The sequence below is a fragment of the Alligator sinensis genome, unplaced genomic scaffold (assembly GCF_000455745.1).
Source record: "Alligator sinensis unplaced genomic scaffold, ASM45574v1 scaffold240_1, whole genome shotgun sequence".
Lineage (NCBI taxonomy): Eukaryota > Metazoa > Chordata > Crocodylia > Alligatoridae > Alligator > Alligator sinensis.
Genome location: NW_005841902.1, coordinates 2,338,884 through 2,357,761, shown reverse-complemented (window position 1 = coordinate 2,357,761; position 18,878 = coordinate 2,338,884). Strand labels below are relative to the sequence as shown.

The following is an 18,878-nucleotide window of genomic DNA, read 5'->3' as shown; positions in this document are numbered from 1 at the left end:
CTGAGCTGATGCTGTGTTAATTTTAATAACAATCTCAGTGAACTTTAGAAAAAGAGCCTTTCATTTATTTTAAAATAATGAGATGAAAAATATGGTTTGAAACTTTCATTTTTTTATACCATTAAATGTACCTTAAAAATCATTCCATACTTATACCCCCACTGTGGACGTGTCTGTATCTGACAAAACATAACATGTAATACTGTAGCTACATCCCCACTGTGAATATATTTGTTGTATCTACAGAATTTCACATGCTGCAGTTACGTTATGTTGTACATTCCTCTCTAATGTGCCATGCTTTTAATATCTGTACTTTTTGCTGATCTTACTGTAATTAATTATGTTATGTGTTTATGAAAAAAGAGAGACAATTAGTTATTCAGATACGTTACATTAAAAATGTTGCAAGTGTTTAGTTATGTTGTTTTCTAACTTTTTCAGACAGTGCTTTCATAACATTTGGTATGTAAATACGGGCAATGACCATATGGTAAGCTTACTGTCTCCATGAGCAGTACCCTTAAGTGTTCCACCCTACCTGGCATTGCTGAAGGATAGGGCCAAGGATAGCTTGCCTGTGGAGCCTGGATGGAGCAGTGTAGTGTGATTGAGGATCTCATTGGTAGAATTGTTCTTATGCCCATTTTATAGATGGGAAAATAAAAGCACAGAGAGAATGAGCAATGTGCCCAAGATCATACTAGAGGTAGAAACAGAGCAGAGGGCTGTATATGTTTTAACCACTGCATGAAAGTCTTCCTTTTCAGATAGAAAAAAAACCCTAATATCCGCAGCATCAAGTATTTTCCATTTGTGGTTTTATTTTATTTTGTTTTACGCATTCTCTTCCATGGGAGTTTGTTTTTGTTGTATGTCTGTTGGATGCTGAATCATAACTTCTTAGAATAAGCAAACTGTACCAGGAACAGAGAAGTTTTTTCAGTAATGAAAAATCCTCTGGACTAGACTTTTGCTGCCTTTACAATAAGATCTTTCCTGGTATACATTTAATGTAAATCCCACAAATATTGTCTGTTTCTCCAGTTAGTACTTTCCCTATTATTGAGCTCTGTAGTTGCTTTTGTCTCATGTCTTCACTGCTCCACCAACGAGACTTCTCTTACCACTGTCTTCCTGCCTTCCTGTCCTCCTTGAACCAACTGCTGTAACTCTCTTGTCATTTAAAATCTCTCCTCAAGTTCCTTTTTGACTGTGAGGGCAGACTGTGACTGGTTAATTATGGTCACTAGTAGATATGCCTTTTTATTTTTCTTTTTAAAAGAAGTCACCTTATTAAAACATCTATCCTCTGATGATACAGCCAGCCTCTTCTGAAACTGCATGTCATATGCCATTCCCTTACTGTCTGTCTGTCTTGTCTCTGTGTTATATGGCACCTAGCATGTGGTGGGAGTTACCAGACATAAATAGTGATAAGGCCTGTGCCTGTACATATGGAACATCAGTGTGAGACTTACTTAACTGCAGCGATTCTCACTAAAGTGCACAAAATGCAAATCTGGCTTCTGTCATTTACAGAAAACTTAATAATTCATATCTTTCTTATTCAAAGGTTGAATTCTTTAGTCCTTCCCCTCAGGATTTAATTTGCTGCTGCTTATTGAGAAATATAAAACTGGTTATAATTTTTCATTCTACTTACTGCTATATCATTTTGAAAAACTTTTAATACTATTTTTATAGAAAATAAAATCACTTTATTTTAAGGTCTTTTGATCAGATGAAGCAAGAAGGGACTATCCTGTACATAATGAGAGATAGGTATAAGTTCTAATTTAGATGGCTTTACGTGAAAATTGTGTTGTAGGTAAAATGAATGCAGGATGTCCAGGTAGCAAAGGCGAATGTATGTGAGCGGGGGGTGTTTTGCAAAAGAAAAAGTCATCAGATATTTGTCTGAGAGATTTTTGAGTCTAAGTTTTGGATGCTGTTAACCCTTATTTCTCTACATAATATTTTCTATCAAGTTCTTACCCACTGTAGTCAACAAGACTGAAATCAGTGTAGTCACTGATTTCCATGCACTTGGCATGGTCCTGAAAGTATGAAGAGTGGGCCCAAAGGTAGATAAAACAGGGGAAGCATAGTGCAGTTAGTCAAATGAGAAGACCAGAAGTTCTTGAGAAATAAGGAAATGAGGATGGACTACTGAAAGAAAGCTATTTTAAGGTGGGATGTATTTATTTTGATTTTGATGCCTGGACATACTTCTAGCTCTAGGCATGTTACAGGCATTGAAAATGTACAAACTCATCTGAAATATAAATTTCATCTGATAAATCTTAAAGGCAGATTTCTCAAAAAAGAAAACATTCTCAACAAAAAGTTTGGGTCTCCACTGTTGGTTTGAAGGAAGAGAGAGGAGCTAGAAGAGGGAGGCTTTTCTGACAGTTAGAGCAGCATCATAGAAGGCATAAAACTGAGCCAGAGACATCAAGCTAGATTCCTGTCTATTAGTCTGTGAAAAATCCTGGGCAATTATTCAAAGGATTCAGGGTGCCTACTTTCATGCCCTTGTCAGATTTCAAGCCTGGTAATTACATTTTGACTGATATACATTTTTTAAAAAGTCACTCAGCCACCACCCTTTGAAAAATATTATGTAAATTCACTTATAATGTTAAATAAGTGTGGCATTTTTTCACTAGAGATCATTGTGTTTCAGTGCTGGGTGAGGTTTCTTTGTGTAGATCTGTGAAAATTGTTTAGGGTTCGTTTCAGATAAAGAGGCATTGCATAAATGTTGGGTGGTGTTTATTGCATAGTTTTTTAACATAGATAGTTACATGCCAGCATTTCAGCAACTGCAGTGGGTGCTAATATTTACCATAGTAATAATAAGCACTACACCTACTAGAAAGTATTTGAAAAATCTGTCCCGTAAGTAGAAACCAAACCAAACCACCCAACCAACCAAAAACACAATCCACCAAAAAGAGACTGTGTTGTAGAGGTGAGAAGCTAGCAGGTGAAAATCTATGAAGCTGATTTTTCTTTGAGCTGAATTCATTTAGACAGATACCTACTTTTAAAAGCATTAGGAAGTGTAGGTTTTTTTCCAACTCCACCTTTGATAGAAACCATTCCATAGAAGATACGCAGTTCACATTTGGTTCTGAAGTGGTTCTTTTTCAGATGTTATCAGTGATAAGACTGAAATTATGTCCACTGCTGTTTTATTAGTAGGAACAACTGTTAATAGTTTTTTTTTCCAGAAGCATTTTTAATTTACGAAATTGAACTTTTATTTTATTGAAACCATATTTCTGTTTTTATTTCAGGAAAAACGAATCCAGACTTTGTTCCTTGGTTAAATATTGAAGTGTTTCAAAACATTCATCTTAGAAATTCTGTATCATTCTTTTAGTTTCAGTTACTTTGATTCTTCTTGTTCACTTACTTTTCCATATTTTCTTATTGTAAAATATGCACACAGACACAAATGTATGCAGTTATGGCTTGTACAGTAGTTGCATTTGAACCCATGTTTTTTTAATGCCTTTTTGCTGTAAAACAAGGTGTTACTACTTTTACTTGTTGTAGATTGGAGTAGCCAAATCAATTCCACCCAAGTTTATTAATTTTGCTCCACAATTTTTCACTGCCGTACTGAGAACACAAATGAATCAGCATTCTGTGCAAGTCCATCTATAGTTTTGTGTCCTTGGTGTCTGCAGAAGATCCTAACTTCCAGTATTCACATCTAGCTGTGCCTATTTCTAATATCAAATTAAACCACTGCATTTCTTATTGTTCATAGGTTGGTCGAAGGGGGCTGTGGTCATTTGGAATCCCCCTGCCGGTTCCAAAATCCTGGTGCCACATCTCAACCAGTCATTCCTCATCGAGTCTTTGCTCCATGGTGCCTGAAGGACCTCTGTGCAGAGATACTGCTTGAGCTGATTCCTCAATGCTTGTCAGCTGCTCATGCTACACTGGGTACTCATCCCTTTTCCAGGCTTGATGTGTTGATAGTCCCTTCCAACTTTTCCAGTCTGGGAATGGCCAGGTACAGAAAGAAGCCTCTCTAATGTACTTTTATTTTTAAGTTTATAACTCTTTTGCTTTTGCTGCATCATTTAATTCTTACGTGCTGCATCCCAGTTTTTCTTAACTAGTCAGACTGATTGTTTAAAGGCCACATCTGCATTTGGTATCTGTGTTGTTCCTCAGATGGTATGGAGAAAGTAAGCAACTTGAGTTATGACTATGAGCCAGCTGCTCTATTTCTACATACTGAAAGGAGTTTTCAGGAGTAATCAGCCAGTACTGGTTTGAAAACTGAAATCTTCTTGCATTCTCTGTTGGCTCTTAGACCAAATGATAGCAAGCCTTTATTTGTTCCTGCTTCACAGGTGGGGTTAGTGTAAACAGAAACAGCTAGACTTCTTTTATCCAATAGCTAGCAATCTCAGCTTCATATCAGTACTAGCTTGCTGCACTATTTTAATTGGACTGATTTTTGGAACTATAATTTTGCTTCATGTTGTTATGGTTTATTTGCATCCTTTATGTTATGATCTTCAGCTTTATTAGGGTGTGGGTAAGGGAAATATATAAGCTCATTAAACATGTGGCACTGAGTTTTCCCCATTAACCAAATTAAAGTTCTTTCCTCTTTTCTTTTCATTTCCATACTTTGATGCTTTCGTGGTCTTTTCTTGTAGTAGCTTTTCCCCCTTTAATTCCTAGCAAAACATGGGCATACAAAAATCTGCTAAACTTGGGGTTTATTCATAAGCTTTTGTGATTTATCTAACTGAAACAATTATTTGTAAGACTAAGAAACCTTTGAACACAGATCACTCCAAGGTTTTAGAGAGTCCTTGGATATTACAAAATGGAATAATTTTATTATTTCTGTAATAAAATTTTAAATCATGCAACTGTATTAGAATTTTTTTTGGAATATTAAGACAGGGAAATGTACCAACTGAAATGCCATTGTTGCTTTTTTGGTTTCTAAAGACTATATCAGTCTAGAGGCAATTTTTGCAAACAGCAGAAGATTAAAATGGTATTTTTGTTTGCATAATGCCCACGGTTAGGTAGATGCTGTTAGTTGTACAGAAAGACAAGAGGGTAGTGGTTTCAGAGTAGTGGGTATTTCCAGATTGCTACATTGCTCCAGTGCTTTCCTAACAACCAGTAGGATTGCTTTCAGCCATCTGTTTCTTAGAACAGCAATATGAGGCAGCTCTAGATTCCAGATAGGCCAACCAGTAATTGTTGATCCAGAGTGCTCTCCCCATATAGATTACTAATATGTAAATTTCTTGTGGGAAAATTAATCCAATCATAAATCTTAAGTGTTTATTCTGTATTTGCCACATGAATGTCTCATTCATGTACATTTCTACTTATAATTTACACTGATATGCACTGACATGCAGTGCTGAATTATGCAACATTTAATGATGTTTCACCTCATCATGGAAAAAAACAGGAGATTTGGCCAACATGTCCTGTCATATAGTTTGTGGTATATGGTGTTGCAGTATTTTTTTCTTTTTTTTTTAAATATATAAAACAATAGAAAGTGAAGGTAAGGAATTCAGTGATGGTTATTTTTGGTTTGTGAAATGAGCTTTATCTCTGTGTTGGGATCATTTCTGATATTTACTTTGAGAGTCCTCTTGCATTCTACTGCCTGTTGTAGCATGCCTGCAAGAAATAATTCTCAAGAGCTTTTCGACAGCATTGTATGCTTAACTAAGATTTAGGACTGATGTCATAACTCATACTACTTAGACCTGAGGAGGAGATGTGTGCATCACATAAAGGGAAGGCGGGAAGGGAGGGAGAGGGCAGCCCAAACAGAAAGAACACAATAGATGAAAGCCTTTGGATGGTCTTACAGGCCTGAGAATATTATTCGGGAGGCCGTTAGAGCTTCCATGGGCATATGTCCTTCCCAGAGTTCTTAGGGACAAGACAGCCTTAGGCTATTCTGTTGCAAAACCATCTGTGGTTATTTGAGTCAAGTTTGTGTATTCAGAATATAGAAGTAATAGTACTTCCTTTGTGAATGAGATGAGAAAACCTATACTCATATTTCCTTATGCTTACTCTAAAGGCTGTCAGCTCCAAGTGATCCGTATCCTTGGTATAAGTAAAAGATGAAAGGAAAAGCATGTGCATTTCCTGAAGCTTTTCATTCAACAGTTCATCAAGCCAAGGACATTCTTCTTCTTCTTCTTCTTCTTCTTCTTCTTTTTAAAGAAATAAATAATTTTCAGTTATTTAAATGGTAGACTGTCTTTGGACCACAAAGGAAATTATAAAGTGCTCCATAAGAGCATGCTTGTTCTTGTCCTGTGTCCTTGTGCATACAGAAGCTTCTGTGCATAGCAAGTGGCCCAAATGGTTAATTCCTGGCCATTGCAGTTATAATGACTTAAATAACTCCGTTTTCAGAATAAACCCAGGTCCAGAACCGTATAAAAAGATTGCTGTTATCTTGGGTTAGCAAGGGTGCTATACTATTTATTTTTTATCATCTAGTCTATCTGTAGCAGTACAAACATAACGCAGCATGCAAGCACAAAGGGGCTGTTGTTTTGAGAATTCTAATTGTACTCCTGTCTGCCAGGGAAGGAAGCAGTCATAAATTTTTGTCATTATCTCAACTATTAAGGCTTTACAGCATTTCACATTTTTCTTTGTCTGTTCCTCATTAGCCTATAGTTACTGTGGTTTTATACCCCAAAGTACTTTCATTTATTCAAGGAGGTGTTACCCCATGTTTCAGTGTTATGAAACGATGGTGATTCTTGAATAGAATCGTTTAATTAGGAACCTTAAGTTGTTGTCTCTTCCAGCAGCCAATGCTACAGATTAGCCGCATTTTCTTTAAAGCTCCACAGATGCCTTATGGGGAAAATTCCATTCATTCTGCTAATGTTTTCTGTATATCTCTTCCCATAGTTTTTAATTTACTAAGGGCTTTTGTATAGAAACAGGATCTTGATTGTTTATAATAATCACAATCATCCCCTCCTGCTTCTTACTCCTCTTTTGAAGTCAGGAGATCTATTCTGTGCTTGCTGTGTTTACACCAATTTTGATTCTAGTGAATTCAGTAGTATTTCTTTTGGTTTTATACTAGCATGAGAGAAGAATATATCTGCAATTTCTTAGATAGTTACATTATTCACTACAGTAAAAACTGTGACAGATTTGAATCAGTTTCCAGTCACTTATACAGGCTTATGTTTAGTTTCTGTCCCTAGCTCAAGAAACAGATTAATTTTTGGTTTCCCCAAGAAAGTCTGTTACATACAGAGACCCGTAGTCCTTCTTTGCACCCGCTGACCTATCTGTCATCAAGATCAAGTCCATGATTTTCTGTCACTCTCTGCTTACATTGAAATAATCTTTTCGGCATACCTGCTGCTAGGGTTGTGCAAAGCTTCGGTACCCGATTCGATTTGGAGGAGATTCGGCCCAATTTGGCAGACTCATCTCCAAATCTGAATTGAAGTAGGAGACCTGTTAAAAGGTCCAAATCGGATCGGGAGCCTCCGAATCAATTCGGGGAGGTTCGGAAGGCTTGCAGGAAACAGAAACTGAGAAGAGGGAGGGGGATGGGGTGATCTTCCATATATGGAAAAGACTGAGAGGGGAGAAAGACTGCTCTGATACTGACATCTGTAGCTGCCAGTGACTGCGATCTATTTCTCTGAGCTCCCTCCTGTTTTCACCTCACTCTGTCTTAACATGTACAAGTAATACGAGTTTTGCTTTCAACAGTTTGAGGGGCACTTTCACAGAAACCTCTGTACCTGTCTCCTTGAAACTTGTCAGGCTTCATGCCTTCAGAAGGGGCCACCATCTATGCTGTTTTCATCTGAATCTGTAAAAAAAACCCCACAAAGTTATAGGCATTTTAGTGATTCCCCATTATAGTCTATGGCCAAATCTCGGAATCAGCGCCAAATCTCCAAATCCAAATTGACCGAATCAAATCGGGACAGCAATTCGAATCACCGAATCAAATCACTGTCTCTCCGAATCAGCCGAATCCAAAGCAAATGCTTGCTGGTTCACACAGGCCTACCAACTACCCATGGATTTCTGCTATAAGCTCATTAGTTTCCATTTCTCAGTCCTCGGAGGTTCCAGTACCATCTTTCTACCTTTCTAACTTGCAGGTGCTAGTGTTTATCACTCAGAGGACTTTAAGCTTTACTTACGTTGAAACTGAAATGTACTTTCACAAATAATAGAACTTAAAATTCAGTTTGCAACATGGAGGCTTTAAATAATGATAGAGGCTATGTCCTTTGCTGTTTTATTGGTTTATTTTTAGATGTACTAGTTTTTGGATGAGCACCAGCAAAGGAGCAGTCTTTTAGCAAAGCTCTGTGTATCAGTAACCTAGCTAGGAACATGACATAAAACTCTGTGTTATCACAGAGTAGAGCCAATAAACAGCTAGAACAAAGGAACTCCTAAGCAGTTCAAATCCTGGCCAAGATTTTCAAATTAGGTGTCTAAAGTTAGGCTATTTGATCCTTATTTGGATTCCAAAATAAGTGATGTGACTTCAGATATGTTGAGCTCCCTTGACACCAGTAGGGGTTTGTTGGTGAGCCCTTTAAAGCTAGTGGCAGCTGTTTGATCCTCAGTGACCACATCTACATGAGACACTTACTGTGTATTAGATGAATTGTACTGCACACTAGTGTGGCTGGCAAAAACTGTGTTAATGCTCTAATTCGCAGTAGACTTGGTCTAATGTGCATTAACGTCACTTAAAAACCATTCATCTGTGCTAATGCGCAGTAGTGCCGATTAGCACATTAAGTTTAGTATCTGTTATTATGGCACATAATGAAAGTGCAGATGTGCCCGCTATGTTTGAAACTCAGGCCCACTCTTTAGCTGTCTACCTATGGTTTTAGCATGCTAAATTTAGCCTCCTGTATTAAAAAATCTTGGTCCCCATTTTTCTGTTTCCTTCAAATGGTCCTTGGTAATCATTTTAAGAGTAAAAAGTACCTCTCTTTTGAAAAAGCAACACAAGTAATATTGCCATTTTCCAACTCATGTTACTCTTCTATTATGTGCAACCTTGCAAAATTATATTTGGCCAGTTTCCTGGGCTTTAATTTTTTGTGGAAAAGATTTGATGCCTTATCTTGTGACTAATTTGCAGAGCTGAATAAATTGAATAATATTTCTGGCATTTTATTTTTTATGCATTAGCAGTCCTGCCTCTACTTCTTATATATAGGGACCTACTTAATTCACAGTTTTGTGGATTTCATGGAAACCACAAAATCTGGGAATGTCCACAAAATGTGCAAAATTAACAACAATAACAAAAAAAATTAAATAAAATGCTGGTGTCCCGTGGGAGCCAGTGGTTCTTACTGCCACGAAGGGAGGGCACCAGTTGGTGGGGTAGCATGAGGGGCTGCAGAGAAGATGACGGCTTCCCCCTTGTAACTCTTCTCCCACCAGGGCCTCTCTGCTAATCAGAACCAAGGGGCCAGGCAGCACAAATAGCAGCCAGCAATCAAGGTGGCAGCCGCCCCCATGTCCCTCTTCACCCCTGGGCCTCTCTACCAATCAGCATTGAGGAGCAGGGGCAAGGTCACTGTGAAATGCCTGCAACATTGGCTTGGCACACTGAGTGGGCTGCAAAAAAACGTTTGTCTTGCCACGATTTAGGTAGGTAGGTCCCTACTTATATATAGCTGATGGCATATCCAACAGTGCTAACAGTTCACTTCTCTTCTTTGCATCAGCTTTTGTAAGGTCATTTATAGAGCTGTTATAATGTTACAAAGACCTGATCTTTTAAACTTTTTTCCTGCTTCTTTTCCTAGAATAGGAAATAAGGTTTTATTACTTGTTTTTCTAAAAGACATTGCAAATAGCTTGATGGTTAACTGGAATGATCCTACAAATAATTCTGCATCTGCCTAAATGAAGCCACTTATGTGTGTGAAATTAACTCAAAGAATCTACTCAAACAGAGTGAATTTCAGTGAATATGTAGTAGATGTTTATAGCGTTGGAGCCTGTATGGGTTTAGAGACATCAGGCAAGTGAAACTAATAAAGCAAGTAGGGTTTTTTTTACAGACTGTTATAAAAATTGTTTTCCAAGTTTGCTCTCATCTACTGAAGGCAAAATCCTTAGCAATAACAGGAGGAAAGGCATCTTTGCTAAAGATTCAACATGCTGCTCTTCAATGTAGGGTTGAGAGCTCAAAATTCACACTTGGAAGAAAATCATTCTTGATGTTCTTAATAGTTCTAAGATAAAAAAGGAAGCAGAGGAAATTGTTTAATAATGTTTTCTGTTCTTTACATATCAATACAAATCATAAATAAATAATATTGATGAAATGAAATCAAGCACAAACCAAATGTTGTATGTTGCAAATTACTTTTAATAATATATTTCTTTCTTTTGGATGTTTTTGATGGCTGAGTTCTGTTCAAGATGAAAAGCCTCTTTCTGTGACAGATTTTGTTTCATAAATCACACAGAAATTATTTCTAAAATTCTTATTTTCTCCTTGTAGTCGTTATGCTTGTGATCTATGAGTAGTGATGGCAAATTATAAATACCAAGATAGATTTGCTACATAGCGATTGAATATGCTCCCTCATTTGGGTAATAACTATTCTGATAGTTATTTTGAAGGTTTCTGTAAGCCCTGCACACTCCGTTAGAGTAGCTCCTCTGTTACAGATAATATTACAGATAATATTTATAAAAAACAAATATTTGGGGTAAGAGCTCTAGGGGTTTGGTTGTTGGAATAGAGGAGAAGGTTGATCACTAGGTGGGGGCGCTTTAGAGGGAGACAAGGATGCATGTGATATCCATTTAAAGAATTTCTTTTATTTTCACTGGGGGGAGTGGCTGTACTGGAGGTTATGGCATTGAGAATTTTCCTAAACTGGGAACTTCGAATTCTGAGATTGTCTATCAGCCAATTTAGCTTTATTTTCTTACTCTGTGATCTCCTCTTCTGTCTGAAGCCCAGCCTGAATGTATCACTATCCTAGGAATTTGGATCCAGTTTTCAGTGCTGCAGGATTTAGTGCTTTTAAAATAAGCTATTATTAGGCTGTTTGTTGGGTCTAGCCAATTATAAATAGCCAATTAATTTGCTATTCATCTTTGTGTTATGGCAGTGTGCTCTCTTTATTCTTGGATATGCCAAGATGACAGAATCAGCCAAGGACCGTCTATGCTGAAGCCTTAGCAATGAAAACAGTCATTTGGAATATGTGTCTACAAAATACTTGTGTATGAACTTGGTGATATTTAGACACTGAGAACACTTTCAATCTCTTAGCTGGAGCCTGAAGTGAAATTTGCTACTACTGCAGTCACAGTCTTCCACCCAGTTGTCATTTGGGATCAAAACAGGATTTGGACTATAGCAGGCCCAAGATATATCTTTAGTAACGTACTGAACTGCTTTGCTCGTTTATTAACTCCTAACAGATGTCTTCTGAACACAAGCCTGCAGTAGGGTGAGGCTAATAGCTATCACCTTTCTCTGTAGCTAAAAAGCTGTTTGCTTGATGCAGTAGAAAGTGTACGATTGTTCTCATCCATTGTAGGAGATTGGTGTTGCTTTTAAGTTGAAGTCAAAATTGTTAAAAAAAAATTTAAAGAGCATTTCATAATTTTTTTAAAAAAGAATGACATATGTGTATCTTATGTTTTAACAGTGCTTCTATCAGTCCCTCTTAGGCGCTTGAAAAAACAACTGGTTTCCATTTAGTCAACATTGTTTTTCATTTGGCAAATCTGTTTTCCTAGGTTTTAAATTTAAATGGCACTGAAATTAAAATGACTATTTCTACTAAACAAATATTTAAGATTGAATATAAAATACATTTGGAAGCCAGATAATTTTTACTTTTGTGCCCACATCTTCACTGAAGCTCATTGTGTCATTTCACTGTTGCAGCAGAGACGAGAAAGGGAGCATAGAATAATAGGCACTTGGACCTCAATGAGGTGAGCCATATAAAGTCAACAGTCACAAAATTGGTCTAAATTTTCAAAATACTTTTTTACCGTTGTTTATTATTGATATTATCGTAGTGCCGAGGACCAGGATCCCATTGTACTGGGTATTATGCAAGTCTCTGAAAATCACACCTTTCTCAGTCATTCCATATTGAGAACCCCAAAACGTAAGGCATCCAAAATCAGTCACTTTTAAAACTTAGAGTGTTATGTATTTTTTCTCTTGGATTATGACTGGAAAAATAATTTTCCTATTTTATTAATTGCTGTACTACTGGTTTAATTTGCCTGTAAGGCAGAGAGAAGTAGCCACGTTAGTCTGAATTCAGGCAGAAGACAGGCTAAAGTGGCACCTTATAGACTAATTCAGAGGCATAAGCTTTTGTAAGCAACAGCTTAACTTTGTTAGCTGCTGTGAATGAACCTGCAGGGAGGAGGGCTTCCAACTAGAAAGCAATAATTTAAATATAAAGGATAGGGAAGGGGGAAGAAAAGGAAAAGGTGAACTGCTGAGAGAAGCAAAGGAGGATTGAAGAAGTCAAAAGGCTTAAATAAGGCAGCAAACCCATAGGGACAGAGGAGTTATAAAAACTAGTCCAGATAATGAGATACAAATGAGATTGTGTTGTTGACTACAAATGTCCAACTCGGGATCCTTAAAATTCTAGTTTATTAGGTGGATTGAAACACTGTAATCATAAACCTTGGGGCTGGTCCCCACACACACACACATGCACACACATACACACACACAGTAGCAGGCTACAGAGTCAGGTATACCTATCCTACAAGCGCTGGAGTCTGTCGTTGAGGCTTCTTTCAGCATGGTATCATCTTCCAGAAGGGGGTCGCCGGCTGGTGCTTCTGGCTGGACAGGTCTGGTCGAGTTGGAGATCAAGAGGGCGCCACTGAGGGTCACTTTTCACTGCCTTTTATCTGTCCTTGGCAGACTTTGGTGACTTCCCAGTTTTCAGGTTTGCCCAATCCAGGGGTCATTGACCCTCGTGGGACTTCCCCTCCCTCGGTGGCTACTGGACGGTATCTGTCAGCCCCAGGGGTCGTCCACATGTACGTGCAGGTTTGGGAGTCCATTGATGAATTTAGAATAAGGCTCTGGGAGCGGCTGATCTGGAGATACTCAGCTCAAAAGTTGGTCCCCAGCGTTGATTAACTCAGGCCAGGGCTTCTAGCCCTTGATCAGTGACGTTTAGAGATTTCCCAGTTGTTACATTGTCTTCTATTGAGTGCTTCCGTTGGCTGATCTGCAGCTTCCAGGTGTTAATTGGTGTGTGCTACCTTGTTACACATTCAATCACTGATTCACTCTCTCTTTCAGGGGCCAGCCTGATACAGGGAAGGGCAGTTTGATTCCTGCCCTTGTTAACATTGTTACAATGTATAACTTACTTATGAAACTAAACACATTTAGTTGAAAGGTGAGGAGTATAAAATATAAGCTACAAATGCCATGGCACACAAATAGATAAAAATACCAAACTACAAGGGGAGATACAAAATGCGCGCACACAAATTTTAAAACACAATTCCTTATCTTAAAGTGAAAGAGAGAGGAAGGAAGAAAAGGTAGAAAAAGAGAAACATATCCAAAGAGGGGAGAGCAAATGCAGGCAAGAGGAAAAGGGGGCTTTCTGCTACAGTGTTAAGTATGGACTGAAGAGAAACTATGGATTTTTACATCATCATCTGGACTAGCTTTTATAACCCCATCCACAATTGTATTACTTTTGAGCTACCTTTCTCTTTCTGCATCATGAACTTGTGCTTGGCTGATAATGCAGATCAAGGATTGAATCACCGCTTTGATAGGTCACCATTGGAAGTGCAGTAACAAATCTACTCTCTTCTAGACACATACAGGTAAAGGCTACTCTAAACAAAGTGCTTTGAATGTGTCCACTTTTTTTTTTATCCAGCAGCAAGATTAAATTGGGTACTGTTTTAATCTGTAATCTTAGCCAAGGACTGTTGAAGTCAACAGAAGCGCCATCTGACACGTTGGTGCCATCTTTAACTGGTTTTGGCCATTTTGAAAGTGGTTTATGTGCATTGAACTTCTGTTGTGTTACAGATTTGAACCGGTTTCCAATTACTAATACTGGTTTATGTGTAATTTATGTCCCTAGTCTGGAGGTCCCTTCCAGCCCTGTTTCTCTGTGATTCTATGATTCTCTCTGTGATTCTATTTAAGTACCTAGAAGATAAAGAGAAGTGTTTTTTAGATTAAACTCTGTAGGATGTTGCATGCTTAAAGCAGTATGTTTGTTATAAACAAGTCAGCTTTGGTTTGTGTAGATTCTAGAATTTTTACTTCTGTTTGGAGAATCCATGTGTATTTGCATTTTAGTCCATCTTCCACAGGCTTTTTTGTTAATACTCTAGAAGCCTTTGTTAGGGTCAAAATGATCCAAGATTTGTCTGTTTTATGGTCCTGCCGTTCATGGATGATAGAGCAATACTATGAGAAAACCAAGACTTACTCTATTTCAAACAAATCAATAGCTTTCTGATGCAAAAAAGGAATAAAAAGAGGCCCATTTGAGTTTATATGAAATCCTGTGGACCTCAGATCTACAACCCCAAGGCTAATTAAGTACAGAAAGTAAAAAAGCCTGAGGCTAAAGCAATTCAAACTAGACAGCTTCCTCTAAGCTGCATAGGTAGAAGTGTTCAGTTTTTAATTGGAAAAGGCAGGGGGAGGTCTGCACTGACCCCAGGCCAGGAGGTAGGGGCGCTAGAGCACATCTCCCAGCCTGCTGGCCATTGGCAGCCCAGCCAAGTACACTCAAACCCCTGCTGTCCCCCCACAGGAGGTTTAGGAGCCCCCTATCCGGGGGCTGGCTTACCTTGGGGGGGGTGGGGTTCACCAGCCCAGGCAGCCCTGGGGCGCCTGCCCCCTCGCCCCTCCCAGCTGTTGATTGCTTCAGCTGTTGCAGGAGCAAGAAGTCCTTGACCAGGTGCCTGCCCCTGTGGTCCAGCATGGGGGCACTGGGGAGCCCCTGCCCTCTTCTCCCCACCCCAGCCCAGGGTCCTCCAGCCCTGGGTAGCCCCAGGAGTTGAGGGGAATTCTTCCCAACCCCACCTGTTTGCCTGCAGCTGAGGGACCCTGGGCTGGGGTGGGGAGAAGTCCCCCAAGGCAGGGGCTCCCTGGTGCCCCCATGCTGGGCTGCAGGAGCAGGCTCAGAGGACTTCATCTTCCTCCCTTCTGTGGCAGCTGCTAAAGCAGTCAGGAGAGGAGAGGGCTGCCAGGCTCTGAGATGCCTGCCTCACAGGGGCTTGTCTTCCCCCCATGTACTGTGTGGACCCTGGCTGGAGGGGCTGGGAGTCTGTTCCCCTACCCACCTATCCCTGTGGCCTAATGGATGCAGCCAGGAAGCAGGCTAAGGAACAGAGGGGCGAGGCAGTCCCTGCTCCACTGGAGCAGGCAGCATAGCCCAGGGCTGTAAAGCATCTTGGGATGCTGGGGGACTGTGAGTTAACTTGAACCCAGAAGGGATCTGGGACAGAAGTTAATTGGGAAAGGCAGGTGAAGGTCTGCAGTGACCTAAATCAGTTAAGTCTGATACTGTTTCCAACCAGGTTTATCTTAAACTGGTTTTGGCCATTTTGAAAGTGGTTTTTGTGCATTGAACTTCTGTTCTGTTGCAGGTTTAAACCAGCTTCTGATCACTTAAATCAGTTTATGTGTAACTTCTGTCCCTAGCCCATTAGTTACTATTGTAATTTTGAGTTGAACGAGAAATGGTCTGTTATGAATCCCAAATCTTTCACTTCACTTAATTTAGAACACCTGAAGTTGTCAAAAAGGAATCTTGGCTGGAGATATGGTATCTGAGATTTCTAAGAAAGTTGAAACTAACATTGCAATTAGAAGCACACTCAAGAAACTACACATTTTTATTTATTAAACAAATATTCTTAAATTGGCTCTTCTACAGAAGTTCACTTACTTCAAATGAGTCAAATAAACATTACATTGTATGAAATAGACCTCCTAATATGTCCCATTACTTTAAAGCAGTGTTTTAAGCTGGAATGTGAAGCACACTTTTTTTTCCCTTGGCTCGAGTTACAGAAAATGTTATTTCTTCATTTAGTAATTGGATAGTTAATAGGGTTCTTTGTGATGTTACTGTAGAAGAGTGACTGCATTTTATTAAAATCTGGGATTGGAATTATAGTTGCGCCCACTAGCATCATTATAGTTAAGGGTGTCTCAGCATTTCCAGTATGAACTTGTATTTCAGTGGTTTATAACTTGGCTATAAAAAATTTTTCCCAGCATAAACTTGGCATAAACCATCTCAGCTTAAGAGAAAAAGTATATATATGTGCACACATGCACCATATTAGGTGCATGCACACAGACACACACACACACACACACACACACACATATATATAAAGATAGATAACAAAAATAATTCTCTTTGTCTTTATATGAGTCATAGAAGGATTTAACAATAAAAAAATCTTTCTTAAAAAAAAGATCAAAAGAAAGAGCAAAAACAATAATTGCCAGCAGCAATAATTAGCTAATAACCATACGTTGTATTGTCAGGAGAAAGCAGGATCAAAGCTGGCATGCAGTGGAAACCAATTTTTAGAATATTTTTTTTCCTGTAATACAGAGTTGTATAAGATAAGAAATACTTTGTTACGGAACAGTAGTGAAACAGTCAAATACTACTCAATAATGTATTTGCAGCATACACTTTCATAAGAGTTCAATCCATTCTATGAATCAAATTGAGACTGCTAATAACAATCACAGCAAAGAGAGTTTTTATAGCATATGCCATGAAGGCATATTAAGAGTAATACGTAACACCTCGAACTGGTTGGCCACAATGCAGGTTCATTTGAGAGGGGAAAAAAGAGAAATAGTCCGAGGAGTTTCAGTTTCTTGTTATTGTCCAAGGAGTTTCAGCTCCTTCTCCAGGCACACTTGTTCTACCAGGTTTGCTCTATATATTTTCAGCCTTTCATGCTGCATAGTCGCTTTGGTCAGACATAATAGCCTGCAATTTGGCATTCCCACCTAGGAAGCTCCTTAAAGGGCAGGAGTCTTTAGCCTTTAAATCAAGTCTTCATGACAAATTGTGCTTGCAGCAACAAAGTTGCATTACACTCATGTGTAATGTTTTCTCTGCAGTGCCAGTGTGTAATTACCTACCTAGTCTCAGTCTGTCTCGCTATAGCTATCATCTTAGATTTAAAAAATTAGGTGTGGTCCATGCTACCTCCTGGTTACTGTTAGCTTTGTTTGCTTTCCATGTCCAGAAAAGAAAATAATACACCTGAAAGTGAGAGCATGAGAAGGAAATTATTGATGCAAAGGAGACTCAGAGATTTGAAGTAAAGGAAGATTGTGTAGAATCAAAATGGGTGGTCCCCATGTTGATATTTCACTTCATGTTCCACTTAATAGGATTTGTTATATAGTAGTTCTGATTCTGTCCTGTTTGTGTTAGGGATGAGTGCTTGCTTACTACCACCTCAGGTGGTGCAACAGGGGCAGGCAAAATACAGAGCATGGGCTGGACCCAGGCCGCCAGGCACTTTCATCCAGCCTGCAGCTCCCACCAATGATTTGCACCCTGCCCAGCCCTTCCGCCCATGAGGGTGGGACAGAGGCGCCCGTGTATACATCCCCTTGCCAACATACCCTGTTGCACCTCACTCTCACCCTCATGGGCAGAAGGGCCTGCCCCGGCCAGCACGCAGTTTCTGGGCGAGGCTGCTGCTGCCACTGCTGGAGCCGCTAGGGTACCTGCTTGGATTCCTCGGTGTCCTGCTGACCATGAGCACCAAGTAGGGAAGTGGTGAGGGCGGGGGAGCTGCAGGTGGGTGGAAGCCTGGGGCTGGAGCTGGCGGCTGCATGGAGCCTATGCCCAGGGGGTGGTGGCAGCGCAGAGCTTAGATGGGTAGGGAGGGTATGGGTGTAAGGGAGGATGCAGAGGTGTAATGACCCCCCCCCCACACACACACACGCACACACACACATGCACTCCCCTGGTGCACAGCCTGTGTCGGTGGCCAGGTAGGGGTGCTTGGGGTGCTTGCGCCTTGTGTAGGCGTTCATACCCAGTGTACAGCTCCGGCCAGCGCTGCACATCGTGGCCAGGAGCACAGCCTGGCTAGACCACCTCTGTCATGCAGTGCTCTGTGCAGTGCACTGGCAGCTCCCTTCTTTGACACGTGAGCACCGGGAAGCCCCACAGGCTGGAGCTGGTTGCTTCTGCTGCTTCCTGCTGCACAGATCCCGGGACTCCACCAGAAGTGGAGGGGAGCCCCAGCCCCTGCTTCCCTGTGGAGTCCTGGGACCTATGAGGCAGGGAATGGAGAAGGTAGCCAGCTCCAGCACATGGGGCTTTCCTTGTGTAGCGCACGAGTGCCGCGAGCTATATGTGCATCACGCGGAGCGCTGTGCAATAGAGGCAGCCTGGCCGGGCTGCGCTCCTTGCCACGCTGTGAAGTGCAGGCCGGAGCCATACATCGGGCATGAGTGCCCCAAGCACACACGCCTGCTGCTGCTACACACCATGGGGGAGGGGAGGGGGGGCTCCTCACCTCCCCACCCTCCCTCATGCCTTACAGGTGCCACACACCCACACCCTGAACCCACAACCCCCCATATACACCCCCCCAACATACTCCATTGCTCCTTTATGCACACAGCCACACCCCCTCACACACCCCCATAGCCCCCCGCATAGGCCCCCCACACCCCACCATACACATGCACATAGTTTCATAGTTGGTAGGGTCGGAAGGGACCTGAGCAGATCATCAAGTCCGACCCCCTGCCATGGCAGGGAAGAGTA

General features: G+C 40.4%; 1 protein-coding gene across 19 annotated transcripts in view; it reads left to right on the top strand.

The window, feature by feature from the left end:
- CUNH9orf3 (chromosome unknown C9orf3 homolog) overlaps positions 1–18,878 on the top strand; it is a 307,749-nt gene that overhangs the window by 42,956 nt on the left and 245,915 nt on the right. For all 19 annotated transcript variants that reach the window (XR_003092784.1, XR_003092780.1, XR_003092782.1 and 16 more), the window contains one exon: positions 3,785–4,033. Coding sequence is in view for 15 of the 19 variants with exons in the window: in XM_025197657.1 (XP_025053442.1) it covers positions 3,785–4,033 (249 nt within the window). In the remaining 4 variants the exon portion in view is untranslated. The remainder of the gene's footprint in view (positions 1–3,784; positions 4,034–18,878) is intronic.